Source organism: Megascapheus bottae, chromosome 15 (assembly GCF_031878675.1).
Source record: "Megascapheus bottae isolate mThoBot1 chromosome 15, mThoBot2.hap1, whole genome shotgun sequence".
Lineage (NCBI taxonomy): Eukaryota > Metazoa > Chordata > Mammalia > Rodentia > Geomyidae > Megascapheus > Megascapheus bottae.
Window position 1 is genome coordinate 57,582,717 of NC_143523.1, and position 21,093 is coordinate 57,603,809.

Sequence of the window (21,093 nt, forward strand, 5' to 3'; positions counted from 1 at the left end):
AACAACAACAACAACAAAAGCTTTCATTAAGTGCCAAAGGTGGATGCATGAAATAATTACCAGTTTTCTTCTTCTTCTTCAGAAAAGTTATGTACAAAATAGACCCCAGCCGGTGAGGTCTCTTCATCTCCATCCAGATCAGTCAAGATACAGACAGCCGGGTGCCGTGGCTGTAACCCTAGCCACTCAGGAGGCTGAGATCTGAGGATCCCCATTCAAAGCCAGCCCTGGGCAGACAAATCTGAACTCTTACCTCCAATGAACCAGCAAAAAGCTGGCATGGAGGTGTGGCTCAAATGGTAGCGCGCCAACCTTGAGTGACAAAGCTTAAGGGAGCATGCCAGGCCCTGAGTTCAAGCCCCAGGTCTGGCACCAAGAAAAAGAAAGGGAAAAAAAAAAAAAGATGCAAACTCAGCTGCTTCATTGGGCATCTGCAGGCTGTCTCCTCAGGCTCTGTTAAGGAGAGTGGTCCTGGGGGGTGGGGGTGGGGAAGGGCTGAGGTCAGCCCCACCTCCCATAGGCTCAGACCCCCAGTCAGAAGATCCACCCTGCCCCTCCGCCCGAAGTTCCTCCCCAGGCTGCCTACCTGAGGGCCTTCCAGTTGTCCTTCTCCATGTGGTTCTCCGGACCTTCGCTTTCAAAGGAGGCCACGAAGAGAGCTGAGGAGCAGAAAAGGCCCTGAGGACACCACTGGGCAGACAGGACTGCACCTGCCGCAGCCTGCCAGCCAGCCACTGGCCAGCAGACAGCAGCCTCCACGTACGGGATGGAGTACAGAAGGCCCCAGGCTGCCAGCCAGGGGAGTGTGTGTGCGTGCGTGCGTGTGTGTGTGTGTGTGTGTGTGTGTGTGCAGCCTAGAACTTGAAGTCAGGGCTTAGGCACTGTCCCTGAGCTGCTGTGCTCCAGGCTAGTGCTCTGTCATTTGAAGCTACACCTCTGCTTGCTGCTTTTTGGTGGATAGAAGAGTCTCATGGACTTTCCTGCCCAGGCTGGCTTTGAACCATGATCTTCAGATCTCAGTTTCCTGAGTAGTTGGGATTATGGGTGTGAGCCACCATGCAGGGCTTGCCTTCCGTCTTTTCACATCATCCATTACCCCCACCTCATGCACGTTGTGTGGGCCAAAGGAGCCCCTGAGTGGGGGAAGAATTGGGGCTAATAATCACATGACCCCCCCAGAGCAGCATGAGTGGGTGAGACCCTCACCTTCCTCGCTGTAGATGGGTGCTGTGAGCAGGTAACTCTGAATCTTCTTGTCTTTCTCAAAGGGACACTCCACCTGCGTCCATGTCATGAACTCATGGATCTGTCTGGAGATCTCCCAAAATTTCTGAAAGAGGACCAGCAAAATGGTGTCACTTGTCACTCCGACTTTCTTATCTCCAGTTAAAAAGCCATTGATGGAGTTGTGAGGATTAAGTGGTAAGAGTGGAAAGCTCAAGGACAGTACCCAGGCCTGGAGTTCAAGCACCAAGACTGGCATACACACACACACACACACACACACACACACACACACACACACGCACACACACACACACACACACACAATCAGGAAAGGACATAGATTATGATCCCAGACTGCTACCTCCTGTCCTACCCCTTCCCCGGGCCATGAGGCTGAAACAGACCAGTGCCTCCCCTATGCAGAGGCCGGGGTTGGGGGGGTACGCTGTGCCCTGAGCCACTCTTCAGCTGCACCCAGCAATATTAACAGAACAAGCCTGGTCTCACTCCTTGGGCCTGAGGAACCCCCAGCAGCCCCTTCCGTGAGCCAGCACCCACTGCCTGTTGTCTCTGTCCTTCTACTAGCCTTGTCCTCCATAGCCCACCAGGCAGGCTCCTTGCTCGTTTCTAAATGGAAACTAATTTCCATTTAGGATGGCCACTCTCTAGTCTATGCCCCTGTCCCCTCATGCCTAAAGCCTTCCAGTGGCCCCTTCTCTGTCTCTTTGGTGGGGATCAGACCTGGGATTGTGGGATAAGCTTTGTGACCAGGCTATCCACCCACCCCCCAGAAGGAGGGGGCCAAGGCTGCACAGCCAGTCGCCTGGCCGTTCCCCCCAGCCCCACTGGATGCATCCAGACCTGCAAGCCCTTTCGAAGATAGGTCCTGGCGCTGTGTGGTGGGGCACATACGATTGCTGTGTGGCCAGGTGCCCGAGCAGCGCTCACCTTGAAGTTTATGTGCCCGTTGGGCAGATGGTTGGTGTGGATTTTGTGCAGAAAATAGATATCCTTGACGAAGAGGTTGAACACAGGAATGACAATCTTCTCCCGGCTGCTGTTAGCCGTCTGGGATCGCTGCGTGGCCCCCTGCAGGGCTGTGCGGTAATTGCAGAAATTGCTAGATGGGTCCATGTGGTGCTAAGGACACGGGGAAGACAGGGTGAACCCCCCCAGCCTTGTGCAAGACACCCACACACCCTGCAGAGACCCAGGCAGGATGGAGAATGTGCTGTTTCCCGGGAGGCCCAGGTTGGAGGAGAGAGGAGATCCCCAAGGAGGAGAGGAAGACTCAAGGTACCCAAGGAGCCCTGCAGCCTCAGGAAAACCGTGAACCACTCACACCTGTAATCCTAACTAAAATCTGAAGACCACAGTTCAAAGCCAGCCTCAGCAAGAAAGTCTATGAGACCCTAATCTCCACTGAACTTCCAAAGGAAGCTAGAAGGAAGCTGTGGCTCAAGTGGTAGAGTGCTAGCCTTGAGTCAAAAAAGCTCAGGAACAGTACCCAGGCCCTGTGTTCAAGTCCTAGGATGGGCACCAAGAAAGAAAAAGGGAAGGAGAGAAGGAGGGAGGGAGGGAAGGAGAGAAAGAGGGAGGGAAAGGGAGAGGGAGGGGAAAGGAGAGGGAGGGGAAGGGAGAGGAAGAGAATCCTAGCTTTGCTGTGCCAGGTGTGACCTCCCTTCTCTAAAATCTGCATATATGACACCTCCCAGACTGACTCCACAAGACAAAAAGTGACTTGAAAGAAAGTAGGGGGGAGAAGCTAGGCGCTGTGGCTCACACCTGTAATCCTAGCTACTCAGGAGGCTGAGATGTAAGGATCACGGTTCAAAGCCAGGCAGGAAAGTCTGTGAGACTCTTATCTCCAATTAACCACCAGAAAACCAGAAGTGGTGCTGTGGCTGAAGCCATAGAGCAATAGCTTTGAGCTAAAGAGCTCAGGGAAAGCGCCCAGGCCCACAGTTCAAGTCCCATGACTGAAACACCTCCCACCGCCCCCCCAAAAAAAAAGGGAAGGAAGAATACGAAAGAAAACAAATCTAAGCACTGGACGCTCATGTCCATAATCTCAACTACTCAGGGAGCTGAGATCGGGGATCCCAGTTTGAAGCCTGCCTGGGTAGGGAAGCCCACATTGCTGTGGCACCCCCCCCAACACACACCCATGCAGGATGGAAGGGGCTCGGGCGCCATGTACCTCTAAGACATCGAACTTGGCCGTCTTGACTTTGGACCATGTTTTCTTCAGCCGTGCCACTGGACTGAGGTTCATGCCAGCTGTAGGGACAGTGGGCAGGGCTCAGGGCACAGGGAGGTGGTGGGGGAGGCCCACCTGTGCCCAGACACACTCACAGATAATCGCCATGGTGGAGTTGAAGTTGCCAATGTTGAAGCATTCGCGGGCCACGTCAATGAAGAACTCCAGCATGCGGGTACGGTGTTTCTTCTTCACCACCTGGGGAGGGCAGTGCTTTCATCATGGAGCCACCAAGGGGGCCACGGGGGCTGAGACCACTGACAGCAAGGCAGGGAGGACTTTAGGGATTTGCTCCCCGGCCTAAGAGATCTGAGGCTGAGCTGAGACAGGGCAAGGCCCAGACACACACCCCACTACTGACATCTCCTTGTGGGGACTGGCAAGATCCATGAAGGCTGGCAAGGCCAGGCCAGGCATGGGAGAAGCCTCCTGTGGCCATGAGGAAATCACTAGCCAGATGCTGCTAGCTCAGGCTTAGCTACCTTAGCTACTCAAGAGGCTGCATGAGGCTAGTCTGGGGGGAGAAAGTCCATGAGACTCTGTGCCAGTGAACCACTACAGAAGCAGAGCCGCGGGCCCCGAGTGTGGCCTAGTGGTAAGAGTGTTTGCCTAGCATGCATGAAGCCCTGGGTTCAATTCCTCGGTAGCACATACACAGAAAAAAAAAGCTGGAAGTAGCATTGTGGCTCAAGTGGTAGAGTGCTAGCCTTGAGAAAGCCCAAGGACAGTGCCCAGGCCCTGAGTTCAAGCCGTAAGGCTGGCAATGATGATGATGATGATGATGATGATGATGATGATGATGATGATGATGATGATAAAGTCACTGCACTGGGATTTTGGATGGGGTCACTAGGATTTTCTTGTAGCCTCCTCTGTGACTCCAGGCAGGTGGTGCAGGAGCCTGAGCTTGGTGGGAAGAAAGCAGCCTGTGCGCCCTGCACCTCCCTCCCCCACCCCACCGTCAGCTTACCCGGCACACCTCAGTGGCTACCAGCATGCTCAGGCCGTTGAACCAGTTGTCATAGGCCTCCAGGCTGTAGGTCTTGGTCATGTCCCCTCGGCACTGGAGGGGAGAGTGAGGACCACACAGCGGGTCACCCAGAGCACAGGGGACCCTGGCTGGAGGTCAGTCCCTGTGTCTGAGCCTGCCCACTGCAGCCCGGGTCACCACAACTTATTCCTAGGTTGCCCAGAGAAGCCAGGCCGCTGGCCACCCTCTACCTAGCATGAGCCACATCTCAAAGCAAGCCCGGGACGGTCAGAGCACATGCATCGGGAGCCACGACCAGCCCGCTGGAGGCCTCAGGATATCTAACTGAGGCTCACATCCACCCCGCAAAAAGGGTGAGTGGCCGGGCGTGGTGACTCACACCTCCTCAGGAGGTTGTACTCACACCAACTCAGGAGGCTGAGATCTGAGGATCAAAGTTCAAAGCCAGCCCAGACACAAAAGGACCTGAGACTCTTATCTTCAATTAACCTCTAGAAAATGGGAAGTGGGGCTTGGCTCAAGGGTAGGGCAGTAGCCTTGAGCTGAAGAGCTCAGAGACAGTGCCCAGGCTGAGTTCAAGCCCCATGACCCACAAAAAAAGAAAAAAAAAAAGTGTGAGTGCCAGGCTCTGACACACTCAGTCCCGACCTCCACGGGGCTCAGATCACTTACCTTGTGGTTGTCCAGGGAGTCCACGTGGCTTATGACCTGCATCAGGTCTTCGGGATAGATGCTGCTGACCCTCTCCTGTGGTGGGGTAGTCAAGAAAGGGGACAGGACTTCAGGGGCACATGGCATCAGCAATCCTGTTGGGGACACAGGCCCATCCCGGGGCTCTGGCAGGACAGTGGGGCCCCAGTCCATTACACAGGCTGCCATGTTCTCGTAGACCCAGCACCCAGCACAGAGCCCCCCACTGTGGCCTGAGACACAGTGGCCTGTCAGCGAGCCAGCTCCTCTGTGGCAGCCATCGCACAGGCTGGACAGGTCTCTGCCGACGTAGGCTGGCAGGGGCACAGGTCCTGCAGTCCTGACCAGGAAGTAGGGGACATGCCACCGCCCCCCGTGACCCAGCACAGGGCACTGGACAGCACTGACCAGTTCGATGTGAGTCAGTTGCTGGGCCAGTACCAGGGGATCACTGCACACTCCCAGGATGTCCTTTTGGACAGCTGGTGGCTTGGCTTTCAGGATGGGCCCTTTGTCCATAGTTGGGGGCCGGAGCTTCTCGAGAAGCTCCTGTAACTGGTTCCGGGCAGCCAGGGACAGCAGCAGGCTCTGAATCATCTGCGCAATGGCCTTCTTCACTGTGCCATTCTCCTGTGGGGCGGGGCCATGGAGGTGTTGATACAGATGGCAAGCTCACCAGCTCCGTGGTGGTGAGCCGGGCCGCCAGGTCAGGCCTGGTCTGAGCTCCCATCCCTCATCCAATCCTGCCTCCTAGCTTGGGATCTGGAGGAGGGTGGGGCTTCCTGGGGGCTGCTGGGAATGAGGACTGGGCCTTGGCCTTCCCAGCTACCCTGCAGAGCTGCGTCTCCCTGCCTCCCTGACACTGCATGCACAGAGGCTTCTCCCCTGGTGGGAGGGAGCCTGGTCCCGAGGAACAGGACCTGACCAGTCCAGCCTGAGGAGAAGGGCCTCAAAGCTCCTCCAGCTTCCTGTCTCCACAGAAGGCCTGGAGGAGGCTGCAGGAGCCAGGAACGGGTGGCTCACACATGAGATCTGAGGATCCCAGGTCAAAGCCAGACCAGGCTGTCCAGGAGATTCTTATCACCAATTCACCACCACCACCATCCAATCAGGCCCCTTCTCCCTCAGAACTGGCCCCACCTCGAGCCCCCTGCTGGAAGTGGAGCTGTGGCTTAAGTGGTAGAGCCCTAGCCTTGAGCTCAGGGAGAGTGCCCAGGTCCCGAGTTCAAACCCCAGGACCAACCCCCTTCCGTCTCCCCCCACACACTGCAAGAGTAGATAGGCCCTCATGCCCTCTTCTTGGGACCCTCTCCAGGCATATGAGTGTCAGGGGCCAGGGCAGGGTCATGACAATGACTTGCACTTGTAGGCTACCCTGTAGAGGCCACCTTCCAGAAGGCAGTCACCCCTCCCTCCACACACACATGCGCACACATGCAGACACGCACACATGGGGGCCTGGCCCAGGCTGGGAGAGGAGTCACCTCATCGCACTGGGTGACACGGTGAGTGATGGCCTTCAGCTCGGCCATGGCCTTCTCGTCCTGGAAGTCACAGGGGAAGGCCTCCGTCCACTCCTTCAGCAGCTGTACGATCTTGGCGGAGAACGACTTCAGCTTGGCCTGGAACCACAGAGTAAGTGAGCTGCCACAGCTCAGAGAGGGCCAAGGGCTCCAGCCCCTTCTCCCTCAGAACTGGCCCCACCTCTAGGCCCTTGCTAGGCCTGTCCCCCCCACCCCCTACACACACCCGTGTACCTTTGAGACTCTTGACTGTTCCCTACTTCCCTTAAATTGGCTTTTTTGTCACTTAAATTCATTTCAATAATAACAATAATAATAATGGAGCTTGGCAGTGGTGGCTCACACCTGTAATCCCAGCTACTCAGGAGGCTGAAATCTGAGGATCATGGTTCAAAGCCAGCCCAGGCACTAAAGTCTGTGAGACTCTTATCTCCAATTAACCACCGGAAAACCAGAAGTGGTGCTGCGGCTCAATGGGTAGGGTGGGAGCCTTAAGCTAAGAGCTCAGGGACAATGAGCCTAGGCCCAGAATTCAAGTCCCATGCCACTACCACCACCACCAACAAAAAGCCAAGCAAGAGAGTGAGTTCCTGAGTCCCAGTTCCAGCATAAAATCACAATTATTATTATATTATTATTAAGAATACTAATAAATCTCTATAGAAAACTAATTTCACTTGCTATCATTAGATATTTCCCATCAAAAGCATACAGTGAAATCCAAGCAGAATTCCATTCAATGAAAGACTTTAACCTTCTTGGTTAAAAGCAGATTGGCCAGAACTGGGAAGGGCTGTGGTGCTCAGGAGAGGCCACTCGGTGTCCAGGAGGCCTGGGTCCACCTGCACACACAGCCTGTCTGGGCACAGTGCCCTCCAGCACAGGACAGAGGGACAAGTGAGGCAAGGCTTCTCACTCTCAGCATGCCTGCCTGTAAGGCCTTGGCTCCAGGAAGGGAAGGAGAGCTGGTACAGGATTCCTGGCTTTAGCCTTAGTATCCACGGGTCTAACCAGAGGCCAGAAGCCCCTCAGGTCCACCACAGCTCTCCTCAAGACCCAGTGAGTTCCTTCCTATACTAGTCTCTCCAGGCCCTGCAAACTCAAGCTCCCCACAGCCCTGCCCGAGTCAGCTGCCGGCTTCACCTGGGAAACCAAACCCTCTGACTCTGTAGTTGATGGGTGCTTGGGTCAAGCTCCCTGGCACCAACCACTTTGAGGAGGCACTGAAGGGAGGCCCAGAAAGCAGGGGCTCACACTGCTGTGACCCCAGCAGCCCTGCCACCTGCTTCTTGTAGCAGCCCCTGAGCTTATGTGAGCCAGGCCCCGAGCACCTGCCCCAAGGCCTCAGGAGAGTGACCTGACCTGATGCAACCCAAATATTAAACAGGGCACGCCAGGCCCAGGAGCTCACAGCTGTAATCCTAGCTCCTCAGGAGGCTGAGACATGAGGATCCCAGTTCAAAGCCAGCCCAGAAGGAAAGTTGCTGAGATTCTTATTTACAATTAACCACCAAAAAGTCAGACGTGGAACGTGGCAGCCTCAAGTAAAAAAGCTAAGCAAGACCCTGAGGCCCTGAGTTTAAGCACAAGACAAAACAAAACTCTATCCCTCCTATTTAGGCATGGAAAGCTGAATACAAGATGTCCTGCCATGGGTCTGTGTTTTCAATGCTTAGGGTCCTTAACAGATGCTACCAGTTTGGAAGTTTCTAGAAACTTTAATTGGTGGAACCTGGCTAGAGGAACTTGGTCCTGGGAATGTCTTATCCCTTAATACCTCTCTCTGTCTCTGTCTCTGTCTGTCTCTGTCTCCCTCTCTCTTCTTCCTATCCACCATGAGCTGAGGTTGCTCATTCCATCACCTGCCCTGCTCTCACCTTTGGGGCCAATGGTTGGACCCCCTAAACCTGTAAGTTTAACTCTCTCTGGGGCCTACCTTCTCAGGGCCTGCCTCCAGCTGCTGCCTCTGCTCCAGGCAGATCTGTCCCACGCGGGCCAGCAGGTCCCGGGGAGGCGTGAAGACCCTGGAACTCAGCAGAAACGTGAAGATGTACGTCCTCTGGAAAAAGGAGCAGAAGGCCTGGTCAGGCCTGGCTGGCGGCACTCGCCCGGACCCTGCCCCGCATCCCTGTGGAACACCCGAGGGGCATCCAGGCCTTCCTCACCGCGGGGTTTCCTCTCCGCTGCACCCCGGGCTTCCCCTCAGTTACCACAGCCTGCTCTGAAGCTCCTCCGCTCCCTGACCACCCATGATGGAGGCTCCAGGGGTCTGTTGCCTCACCCAGGGTGCCCCCTGGCCAGCAAAGGCTGGACCTGGTCATCAAGAGCAGGGCCCGGCCAGCAAGGGCGTGGCCTATCAGTAGGGGTGGGGCCTTGTCTGCATGAGCATGGTCTGACCAGTGGGGTAGGGCCTGGCCAATAGAGGTGGGGCCTGGCCAGCATGGGCGTGGTCTGGCCAGTAGGCGTGGGGCCTGGCCTGAGTGGGCGTGGTCTGACCAATGGAGTGGGGCCTGGCCTGAGTGGGCGTGGTCTGACCAATGGAGTGGGGCCTGGTCTGTGTGGGCGTGGTCTAGCCAGTGGGTGAGGCCTGGCCTGCGTGGGCGTGGTCTGGCCAATAGGGGTGGGGCCTGATCTGCATGGGCGTGGTCTGACCAGTGGAGTGGGGCCTGGCCAGCATAGGAGGGATCTGGTCAGCAAGACCCTTTCCATCCAAGACCCAGCTCTCAGGAACTAGTTGTGGGCTCCTTCCTGGCCCATTTCTGACTGGCTGCGGGCCCTGACGCCACTTCCTATCCCAGCGCCCTGTACCCCACATCCAGCAAGTCTCTGAGATCCCCGTGGCCCGGAAGACCGAGGGGACACAGCTCTGGCCAAGGTGCTGCCACGGGGCCGGTTCCCGGGGGGACCTTCACAGACCCCAGCTTGGGGCCAAGACGGGCTCTGTGCGGAGGAAGAGCGCGGGGGACTCTCGGGAGGTGCTCGGGTCCTTCCTCAGCCCTCAGTCTGACCCCATCGCCCGGAGCTGCTGCAGGCCTGGCCCTCCACCCGGGCTGACCAGACCCCAGGGCTGGGTGTCCTTGTTCAGGCCGGCAGCCGGTCGGGGCCTGCAGCTGGGGAGGCGCAGCCCTGGGCGGGGTGGAGGAGGCCCGGCCGCCAGAGGCCCCCCTCCCTGCCCCGCAGATTTCGGTGACAGGGTTGGGGATCCCAGCGGGAGGGTGGGAGTTCCAGGGTCTCCCTGATGACTGTGAGGACAGACACGCAGGCATGGCGCCATGGGGGCACCCTGGAGGGAGCGGGGTGGTGCAGCCCTACCCGCAGGGAGGAGTAGAGATGGGGTCACCCGGCCTCACCCCAGCCCGCTTCCTGCCCTGCCTTCAATGCCTGCCCACTTCCTTCCCCCTAGGAAACAGTTCTAAGGACGACAGCAGGTGACAGTGGGCTGAGACTCCTCTGGGACAGTCATCAGGGGGTTCAGCTAAGTGCCAGCCGCCATGCCTAGCTAACTCTGGAGGCTGAGACCGGAGGGTCCCGGTTCAAAGCCAGTCAGGGCAGAAGACTGTGAGACAGTCTCCAGTTAACCAGCAAATAGGCAGAAGTGGAGTTGTGGCTCGAGTGGTAGCGTCAGCCCCGAGCAAAACAGCCAAAGGAAAGCACACTGGCCCTGAGCTCAAGTCCCAGCGCTGGCACAAAACACCTCACATTGAAAAGGGAAACAATAAGGAAGTCTCTCTCTTGCTGGAGCAGAGGATCACTGCCTGCCCAGGGGCGGAGGGCACAGTCCTGCCTTGAGGCCTCTCCTCCAGGCTCTCAACAGGTGCATCCAGGGCCAGGAGGGAGACAGGGCTCTGGCCAGAGTTACAGGACGGACAAAGGTGGCCGGTGAGCGGATAACAAGTAGCAGAGCATGGAAGTGGCCACCAGGTGGCGAAGGTGAGCTGAGCCCTGCTCAGCTATTAGGAGACCTGTGAACCATGATCTGAAGGGTGACTGTTCATTCTTCCTGTGTGTGTGTGTGTGTGTGTGTGTGTGTGTGTGTGAGAGAGAGAGAGAGAGAGAGAGAGAGAGAGAGAGAGAGAGAGAGAGAGAGAGAGAGAGAGAGAGAGAGTCGGTGCCCAGGCTTGAGCTTGGGTGCTGTCCCTTAGCTTTTTGACTTGAGGCTAGCATTCCACCCGTAGAACCACAGCTCCAGGTCTGGATTTTTGGTGATTCATTAGAGATTAAAGTTTCTCAGTGCTGGGAGTTTGGCCTAGTGGTAGAGTGCTTGCCTAGCATGCACCAAAGAGCCGGGATAGATTCCTCAGTACCACATACATAGAAAAAAGCCAGAAGTGGTGCTGAGGCTCAAGTGGTAGAGTGCTAGCCTTGAGAAAACCCAAGGACAGTGCTCAGGCCCTGAGTTCAAGCCCCAAGACTGGCAAATAAATAAATAAATACATTTAAAAGAAGTTTCTCAGACTTTCCTGCTTGCTCTGACTTTTTTTTTTCTTCCAGTTGTGAGGCTTGAACTCTGGGCCTGGCTGGGAGCTGTCCCTGAGCATTCAAGCTTAGCACTCTACTCCTTGAGCCACAGCTCCACTTCCGGTTTTCTGATGGTTCACTGGAGATAAGAGTTTCAAGGACTTTCTGCCCTGGCTGGCTTTCAACCTCCATCCTCAGATCTCAGCCTCCTGAGCAGCTAGGACTCCAGGTGTGAGCCTCTGGTGCCCAGAGTAGTGGTTCTTGTCCAAGTCCTTCACGCTGCGTTGCAGGCCACGGCCACCATGCAACTCCACCCCAGGACTGGGCAGCAGCAGGGGGCAGCCAAGGGACCCTGCTCCCTGGCAGTTGCCTGTGGTGTCCTTTGCCTTCTGACGAGCTTCTCTGCTCAGGACTGGGCTTCGGGAAGCTTCCCCAGGCCCCAGGCAGGCCTGCCCCATCCAGAAGCAGCTAGGGCACTTTCCTGGTTCTTCTTACCAGGCCCAGACACTCACATCGGGGTAGTAGTCCACCGTGGGGACCAGATGCTCCATCAAGGCCTCCAGGGAGCCTGAGATGAGGCGTCCATCTTGGAAGATGAGTTCCCCAGGGCCGCTGGCCCCGCCTCCTCTCTCCCCCATGCTGGGGCTGGCCTGTCCACTACAGCTGGGCCCAAGGATGCTGGAGAAGACCACAGACGTCTGGGGCATAGCTTCCTGGAGAGGAAAACGAGAGTGAGAGCTATCGATACGTACCTCCATTCCATGGCTTATCCCACAGAGGCCCCGCTAAATCCCACAACCACCACAGGCAGGTGGGTGGCTGCCCTCTGACTCATGCTGTGTTCTGTGTCTGAACAGTGTTCCTTCGGCATGCTCCAGGAATGTCAGGCCTCCTGAGGTGAGGCAGCTTGGGTATCACTGGCTGTGCCACTGGACATGGGAAAGGGAGAGGAAGAGAATCCTAGCTTTGCTGTGCCAGGTGTGACCTCCCTTCTCTACAATCTGCATATATGACACCTCCCAGACTGACTCCATAAGACAAAACTGACTTGAAAGAAAGTAGGGAGGGAAGCTGGGCGTCGTGGCTCAGCCTGTAATCCTAGCTGTTCAGGTGGCTGAGATCTGAGGATCACAGTTTGAAGCCAGCCTGGGCAGATGAACCCAAGAGATGTAGCTTTCCAATTAACTATCAAAAATGCCCAGCAGTGGAGGTGTGGCTAACGTAGGAGAGCATCAAGCTTGAGTAGAAAAGCTAAACAAGGGTACAAGGGCCTGAGTTCAAGCCCTGGTGCAGGCCTAAAAAGGGGGTAGAGGAAGAAAGAAGGGAAAGAGAAAAAAGCAAGTAGAGGAACATTCTAGAACAGCTGAGATGCAAAGGTCCTGAGGCCAGTATGAAAGGAGAAAGCAGGCACTGGGGGCAGAGAACTGTCAATAGTGCCTGTCCTAGGCCAAGCGGTGTGCATTGCTGCTGCTTTAAGTGAGACGTGACTCCATGCAGAGATACTGAGGGAGCCTGCCTGCTAAGGAAGCGTCTGGAAGCTGGCTATCTGTCTTTGCATAACTGCGGGAGAGCCTTGTGATATCAGGTGGAGGCCCAGGTTCGACACAGGACACTGGCAGGCTGTCTTGGATTTTTGGGCCTCAGCAACAGGCAGAGCAAGATGGCAAGGTGTAGAGAAAGATCTGGAACGTGTTCTAGGCTGCATGGAATCTGAGACGTTTGAGTAGTCAGCGAAGCTTCCTGGGGTGTCTGGGTGCTCTCCACCACGGCCTGGCCCACCAGGTCCTGCAGACTGACCACCTCGCAGGGCAGTCTGAAGGCCTCTGGCCACCACTATCCCCAACTCCCGCAGCTGAGGACCTGTCAGCCTCGGAGGGTATTCCTGCTCCTGCCACCAGGGGGCGCCCTGGGCCTGGGCCAACCTGCAAGACCAGGCTCTGCTGGCTGGGCAAGACTCTAGCAACTCCAGTCACTGGCAAGTACACAGACCATACCCACACAGGGAAAAAGGCGCCAGCCAGCTGACCAAGCTCCCCGGCAAAAACATGCCTTGGAATTCTGGGGGAACCCCATGCGAGGGCTGTGAGGATCCAAAGGAATTACCCTCATCAACAGGCCCAGTCCCCGGCTGCCTCCACACTGGCCAAGGCCATATCAAAACACTGCCTCAAAGTTAGGCTCTGTGGCTGACGCCTGGAACCCTAGCTACTCAAGAAGCTGAGATCTGAGGATTGCGGTTAGAAGCTAGCCTGGGCAGAAAAATCGGGGAGACTCTTATCTCCAAAAGCCAGAGAAGGAGCTGTGGCTTAAGTGCTAACCTTGAAGAGAAAAAAAAAAAAAGCTCAAGGACAGGACTGACATATGGGTAGGAGGAAGGGAGGGAGGGAGGGAGGAAAGGAAAGAAGGAAGGAAGGAAGGAAGGAAGGAAGGAAGGAAGGAAGGAAGGAAGGAAGGAAGGCAGGCAGGCAGGCAGGCAGGCAATTTCCTGGAAAATCGGGACACAAATGGCCTTCAGGGTACATCTTCCCTGCACCCCTGGGGCCCTGCCTGAAGCAGCGACCTGCCAGCCCCCTGACTGCCAGGCAGAGGGTGGCTTTCTGAAGAACATGTATGTGAACTTCTATTTTTTAACCTACTCAACAAAAACCAGGCACTATTTTTAGCTCAGCAAGCTGGAGGACATCACAATTAGCAACTGAAAATTCCACATCTTGCCAGTCTCCCCTCTCTAGCTGGTGTGGGGTGTGTCTGGAAGAGGCAAGGAGGGGGGATGTTAGTTGGGAGTCTGGGCCTGTTCCCTCACCCTGGTCAGCCATAGAATCAAGAAAGCAGATCATCAGGGGAAGGCAGAGCTGTGCTGGCACCACTTGGACCTGGGTTGGTGATACATGAGCCCCATTCTGCCAGGGACCCCCAAAGATAGGCCTCAATTTTTCCTTTCTAAGGCTGACTGGATCCCAGAAACCATTTATCCTGAGCTGAGTTGGGATATGAGGCTTTCCACAGAGCCCAAGCCCCTTGCTTATTTGTTCATTTCTTCAGAAGCATGAAAAGGAACCTGCCCAGCATGGCACTTCAGTGCTCTTCCGCTTGCGCTACCCCTCCACTTCCAGTTTTTTTTTGTTGTTGTTGGTTTGGTCACTGAAAATTAAAAGTCTCACAAACTTTGATGCCTGGGCTGGCTTCGAACTGTCCTTGAGATCTCAACCTTCTGAGCAGCTAGGATTGCAGGCATGAGCCACCAGTGCCCATTGAAACATTGTTTGGAGGTTTCAAGAAATCATATTCACCAAGGCCCAGCAGCAGGGCTATTGGGACCTCTGGGGGGGGCCCCTACACACATCAGGGGACCCTAGATGTCAGATCCAAGAGCCTGGTTTGGCTGCAGAATGGAAGGGCAGCCGAGTGCCAGCCCCAACACCCCACTAGGCCCCCGCTCCAAGGCTTGACCTTACCATGCTGATAAGTAAAGCTTTGTCACAGACACGTAACTCCTTTGCTTTTCCTCCTGAATTCCTTTCTATTACAAATGCCATTTGAACTGAATTAAGGAATCCTGCCGCCTCTCCTCCTCATACTCCATACTAGAAATTCTGCCAAGTTGGACTTTTCTCTTTTTTCCCCCACTCCCTCCTCTTTTTCTTTTTGTTGTCCACTCAGCTTCTTCTGACAGCTCCTCAGGGGACAGATTGGCATTGTCCTCCAAGAACCAACCCATTATTGAGTCGAGGCCCAGGGCTGAGACAGGTGGGCGGGAGCCAGTGGAATCGTCTCCTAGCCAGAGGTCCTGGGCTGGGGAAATGCCTCCGTCCCAGCCTGTGGACCCGCCCATGGGATTCCGCTGGGGTTACAGACTTCTCTGTAGTGGAGTCTAACAGGGCACAGGCTTCAAAAGGTGGCAAACCAGGCTGGTGGCTCACACCTGTAATCTTAGCTACTCAGGAGCCTGAGATCTGAGGATCATGGTTCAAAGCCAGCCTAAGCAAAAAAGTCTGTGACTCTTATCTCCAATGAATTAGCAAAAAGCTAAAAGGAAATATAAACACAACTACATAGACATGAAAACCTATGACTCTACAGACATAATGTTTTATTACATAAACTAATATGTATCTATGATATTCAAACCCTTAGCCTAATTTTGATTACATTCTAAAAACTAAGTGCCAGTGATTGTATATAGAGATTCCCTTATTGAGCACTCATTTGTTAAATATGTCATTTGAAATGGGATGTGAAAATTAATGTTAATAAATTCTTTAATTAAAAAAAAAAAAGCTGGGCCGGGAGTTTGGCCTAGTGGTTAAAGTGCTTGCCTAGCATGCATGAAGACCCGGGTTCGATTCCTCGGTACCACATACATAGAAAAAAGCCAGAAATGGTGCTGAGGCTCAAGTGGTAGAGCTCTAGCCTTGAGAAAGTCCAAGGACAGTGCTCAGGCCCTGAGTTCAAGCCCAGGACTGGCAAAAAAAAAAAAAAGCTGAGCTGAAGTGGTAGAGCACCAGCTTTGAACAAACAATACTAAGGAATAGTGCTCAGGTCCTGAGTTCAAGACCTGGTGTGCGCGTGCCCCACCCCACGCACACACACACACACACACACACACACACGAGCTAGCAAACCAAGGTGATCTTGGTAGGCAACCCTGTCATTTTTAGGAATCCCCTCAAGGGCAGGGTATGGACCCCTCCCCAACTGGAACTGACCATCTGGGGTCCCTCCTGAGGTCTCACTAAACTACTGGCCAGAGTCCATTGTGGAAGCTAGGAACCCCTATGTCAGCCACATAACTGACCCAGGAAGCTGGATACCAGCTGGGGGCCCTGGGAGTCTCAATCCCTGGGAGGGAGGGAGTGCGTGGGTGGTGGATGGGTGGGTGAATGGGTAGTGGATGGGTGAGTGGATGGGTGGTAGATGGGTGATGGATGGGTAAGTGGATGGGTAGGTGGATAGGAGGTGGATGGGTAGTGGATGGGTGGTGGATGGATAGGAGGATGAATGAGCAGATAGATGGGTGGGAGGATGGCAGGTCAATGAAGTAATCCCTTCCAGTCTGTTAGTGTTGGATATGTTTAAAAACAAATAAAAGCCAGGCACCAGTGGCTCATGCCTGTAATCCTAGCTACTCAGGAGGCTGAGATCTGAAGAGCATGGTTTGAAGCCAGCTCTGGCAAAAAGAAATCCCTGTGAGATTCTTTTATCTCCTATGTAACCACTCAAAAACCAGAAGTACAGCTGTGACTCCCAGTGACAGAGCACTAGTCTTGAGCTCTTCTTAGGAAGAGCACTCAGGCCCCACAACAAACAAAAACAAAAGAAAATTCCTAGATGGACACCCTAGCTACTCACGAGGCTGAGATCTGAGGATCAAGGTTCAAAACCAAACTAGGCAGGAAAGTCTGGGAGACTCTTCAATTAACCAGCAAAAAGCCCAAAACAGAGGTGACTCAAGAGGTAGAGTATCAACTTTGACCAAAGAAAAGCAAAGGGACAGCACCTGAATTCAAGCACTGAGCTCAAGCCCTAGGACAGGCACAAAAATATAAACAGAATAACCACATAAATAAGTAAGGACACAAAAGGGGGGACAGTCTGTGGCAAAGTAAATTAGAGGAAGGAATTGGTAAAAGTAGTAAGTGAATTTAACCAAAGAAGAGAGAGAAGCACTGTTTATTAAACTTAAGAACTTATTCTTTGCAATTATAACTTATAAAGATCAGTTCCTGGGGCTTAGGAGATATAGCCCAGTGGGCAGGGTGTGGGGGAGGGGAAGAAAGGAGAAGGAGGAGAGAAGAGGGGAAAGGAGGAAGGAGGAGGAGGAGGAAGGGGCCAATGGACAGATGGACAAACAGAAGGCAAAAGGTGCTTTGGGCAAGAAAAAGGAATTAAGTAAGGATACAGAACTAAAAGATTCTTTATAGCTGCTATCAGGCAAGTCTACATGATTTGAAATTTCTTTGAACCAGGATATTTCCAGAAAATATAAATAACCAAAATAGACTAAACAAGTTTAGAACCCCAAAAAGTCTGATAACCAGGGCACAAATTAAGTAAGCTGACAGCCAGCTAAGCCACTGGGAAACTAGAAGCACAAGCTTTGGCAGAGATAGTTTCTCAAATGAATTATTTTAGGCCTTTGAGAATAAGATAATTTTATATGATATTTAAGCTATTTCAACTATGCAATTCATGCTGAAAAGCTTTCCAATTCATTTTATGAAGCTCACATAACCCTGATTTATAAATGTGACAGATGCCTCTTTAAACAGGAAGTATGTATGCATTTTCCTGCCTTGTGGATACAGAGAAAAGCGATCTAACAAACACAGTCATGCCAGGAAAATCAACTCGGCAGTATTTTTTTGTGTGTAGAGGGCCAGTACCGGGGCTTGAACTCAGGGCCTGGGTTCCTAAACTTTTTCCCTTGGCTAGAGCTCTGCCACTTAAGCCACAGCTCCACTTCTGGGGAAAAGAATGTCTCACAAAGTTTCCTGACAGGCTGGCTTCAAACAGCAGTCTACCTGACCAGCTAGGATTCCAGGTGTGAGCCACCAGAGTCTGTCTGTGTCTGGTGACTAAGCATGTCTGCGTACATGAATCTGACTGTGTGTGTGTCCAGATGTGCCTCTAATTATGTGCATGTATGTCTCCACGTCTGTGTGTGCCTATGAATGCATGCGTGTTCTCTTTGCGGGTCTGTGTTTGCATGGTATTTTGTGGCTGTGTCTGTGTACGAATCAGTCTGTATGTGTCTGAATGTATTTGTGTGAACGTCTGTGTCCATTTGTCATTACATGTGTCTCTGTGTATGTGTGTATCTCTAGCCTGACCATGTTTATGTGTCTCTGGCCTGTGTGTGTCCCTGTGTTTATGTATTTGTGTCTGCATCTATCAATGTGTGTGTGTGTGTGTGTGTGTGTGTGTGTGTGTGTGTGTTCTCCTTAGACTCATAGCCTTGATGCAGGGATCCACCATTCCCCAAGCAGGTCACCCAGCTGCTGGCCTGTGTCTGGATACACAGCTGAGTCTCCCCCGGCCAGACCTGCTCTGCGGGGGTGGGGGGGGCTCAGAAACCCTGACTCTTCCTGTCTGTAGAGGAGCAAAGACTGAGCTACTGTGCAGGTGAGGGGATGGGGGGGGGCCTCCACTGCTACAAGTGAGCATGCCAGCGACAAAGCCCACATGGTCCTCGGTGAGGGCACAGAGGATCAGCCGCCTCTCCCCTCCAGAGATACTGTGCCACCCCACGCTGCCCTCCAACCTGCCATTCATCCCAGTCACCCCTGCGGTCTGCCTGGGCCCTCTCCCTGGTCCTGAACCCAAGGGACCCAGGAAATCCAGAATCTGAACTAGCACAGGCACCCGGAATAAGGGGGGCTCTGAACCCCAACATCCTGGCTGACCTCATACAGCCGTAGCCTCTCTGGGCCTCAGTTTCTCTAACATATAAAACAAGAAGGCAGGCCTGGCACTTGTGCCTCACACCTGTAATCCTTGCTATTCTAGAGGCTGAGATCTGAGGATCACAATTTGAAGCCAGCCTGGAAAGGAAAGTCAGTGAGATTCTTATCTTCAATTAATGACAACAACAACAACAAAAGGCAGAAGTGGAGGTGTGGCTCAAGTACTAGAGCATTAGCTGTGAGCAGAAAAGCTAAGGACCAGTACTCAGGCCATGAGTTCAATTCCCAGTACTGACACGAAACAAAAAGAAGCAGGGCTAGACTTTATGCAGCATTCCAGGCTTCAGGTGTGGCTCTGCCTTCTCAGTTCCCAGAGCAAAGTCCAGTAGGGAAACTTCTTGTTACCAGCAGAATGCATTCCTCTTCACCTACCTGCTACATCAGAGGCCCTTCTCCATCCTCCAGCCCACTGCCGTGGCTGGTGGCTGTCCCAGACGGCCAGCACTAGCCAAGAGCTGCTCTGAACCCCCACACCCCACAGAAACCCCACATCCTGACGCCCTGGCTTCCAACCTGGCCCTGAGCATGCATGGTTTGCCTCCCCATCCCAACTGGTCCTGACTCCCTTCCCCCGCCCTCTCCTTTCTGGGCCTCAGTGGGCAGAGTTGTCAGGATGGGCCTCAGGAGTCCCAGTAGAGCTGTGCAAGGCCTCTGCTCTTTAGCAGTGATTGGATGTGCATGTCACACTAGGCTGTGTGTGAGTGAGTGCCCTGATCCTGTCCTTGAACTCAACACCACCCCCACCTCCCTGCCCAGCTCTGTCTTTAGCTATGGCTCCACTTGCAGCATTGTAACGCTTAACTGAAGATGCGTCTGACTTTCCTGCCCAGGCTGGCTTTGAACCACCATCCTCAGATCTCAGCTGAGTAGCTAGGAAGCCAGCCACCATCGCAGGCTTCAATTGGGGGCAGGCCCTGCCCGCCAACCTCCCCCAAGCCCCTCAGAGCACCTCCTCCTTCCTGGGGCGAACAGGTGCTCTGAGCGCGGGGCTGGGGCAGCGTCCAGGCTGGGCGCCCGCCTCCCCCCTCCCGCGGGGCGGCAGGGGCGCGGCCCACCCGGGGCAGGGGCAGCCGTCCAGAGCCCCCGGCCGTCACCCCCTTCCTGCGCCCGGTCCCCCCAGCCCCAGCCCTGGGTCTTCCTGCAGCCCAGGCTGTGGCCGCCTGCGCTCGGACCCGCCACCCCCGCCAGCCCGGGCTCGGCCCTACCTGAGGCTGCGGACACGTGCGGGCGGCGCTCGGCGCGGCCGGGACGCGACGCTGAACCGGGGGTCCCCCCCGTGTCACTCCCCGCCCCCCCGTGTCGCCACCCTCCGGTGTCGCCACCCCCTAATCCCAGGGGCGGAGCTGGAGGGACCGGCGGGCTGCAGGGGGCCGAGGGACCCCCAGTGACCACCCCTCGGCCAGACCTGGGCGGAGCCGGGGCGGGGCCAGGGCGGAATGGGGCGGGGCCAGGGCGGAATGGGCGGGGCCAGGGCGGGAAGGGGGCCAAGCCGGGGCGGGGGCCGTGGATGGGGCGGGAGTGGCGGCGGGGCCGAGGATGGGATAGGGCGGGGCCAGGGCGGGGGCGGGGCGGGGCCATGGAAGGGATGGGGCGGGGCCGGGAGAGGATGCGGCGCGGCTGGTCGCCAAGGGTGGGGCGCGGCGAGGGGTCCCCCCTGGTCGCAGTCCTGGGTCGCCGTGCTGATCCCACAGCACTGGTTGGGCTGGGGCGATCGGCCGGACCTTCGTCCCCTTCCACCTGACGCCCCGCTGGCCTGTCCTCTCCGCACCCCCGGAACGGGGTCCCTCAGATCGCGCCCCGGACGCTCCCGCCGCGCCGCCCGGCCTGCAGCCTTCCGCGCCCCGGACACGGACCTGGATCCCGGAGCCGCGACCCGGCCCCCGCGGAGCGCGCCCCTCCTGGGGGCTAAGCGTTCTGGCAAGTTCTGAGGCAGTCAGAGCTGACCTGGAGAGGGATGGAGCCTGCAGGGGCACCCCGAGAGGGGCTGCCAGCCCTGACCAGGTCCACACACACACACACACACACACACCCCCGCCCTCCAAACGCAAGCCTGGAGCACCGGCCACCTCTTCCTCCAGCGCCCTCCCCTCTCCCCCCCTCCTCCCCACAATGGCTCCCTCAAGGCTTGGCACTCTACCCCTTGAGCCATAGCTCCACTTCCAGCTTTTTGCTGGCTCATTGGAGATGAGTCTCACGTGTGTGTGTGTGTGTGTGTGTGTGTGTGTCTGTCTGTCTGTCTGTCTGTCTGTCATGGGGCTTGAACTCTGGGCCTGGGCTTTGTCCCTTTGAGCTCTTCAGCTCTCCCTACCTCTGGAGCCACAGCTCCACTTCCCAATTTCTGGTGGTTAATTGGAGATAAGAGTCTCTCAGTCACAGCCATGGTGGTTCACACCTGTAATCCTAGCTACTCAGGAGGCTGAGATCTGAGGATCAAGGTTCAAAGCCAGCCTGGGCACAAAAGGACCCTAGACTCTTATTTTC

The 21,093-nt window shown here is 55.2% G+C and overlaps 1 protein-coding gene across 1 annotated transcript in view; it reads right to left on the reverse strand.

Annotated features, from left to right (window-relative positions):
* Positions 1-345: 345 nt before the first annotated feature.
* The window catches only part of Rasgef1a (RasGEF domain family member 1A), a 44,762-nt gene continuing 24,014 nt past the window's right edge, over positions 346-21,093 (reverse strand). The window contains exons 2-13 of the mRNA XM_090346778.1: positions 11,662-11,862; positions 8,628-8,750; positions 6,653-6,790; positions 5,577-5,798; positions 5,151-5,225; positions 4,458-4,550; positions 3,583-3,685; positions 3,428-3,507; positions 2,176-2,367; positions 1,207-1,330; positions 587-659; positions 346-471 (exon numbers count right to left, since the gene is read on the reverse strand). Coding sequence (XP_090202904.1) covers positions 447-471; positions 587-659; positions 1,207-1,330; positions 2,176-2,367; positions 3,428-3,507; positions 3,583-3,685; positions 4,458-4,550; positions 5,151-5,225; positions 5,577-5,798; positions 6,653-6,790; positions 8,628-8,750; positions 11,662-11,856 — 1,443 coding nt within the window. The 5' untranslated portion in view covers positions 11,857-11,862 and the 3' untranslated portion in view covers positions 346-446. The remainder of the gene's footprint in view (positions 472-586; positions 660-1,206; positions 1,331-2,175; positions 2,368-3,427; positions 3,508-3,582; positions 3,686-4,457; positions 4,551-5,150; positions 5,226-5,576; positions 5,799-6,652; positions 6,791-8,627; positions 8,751-11,661; positions 11,863-21,093) is intronic.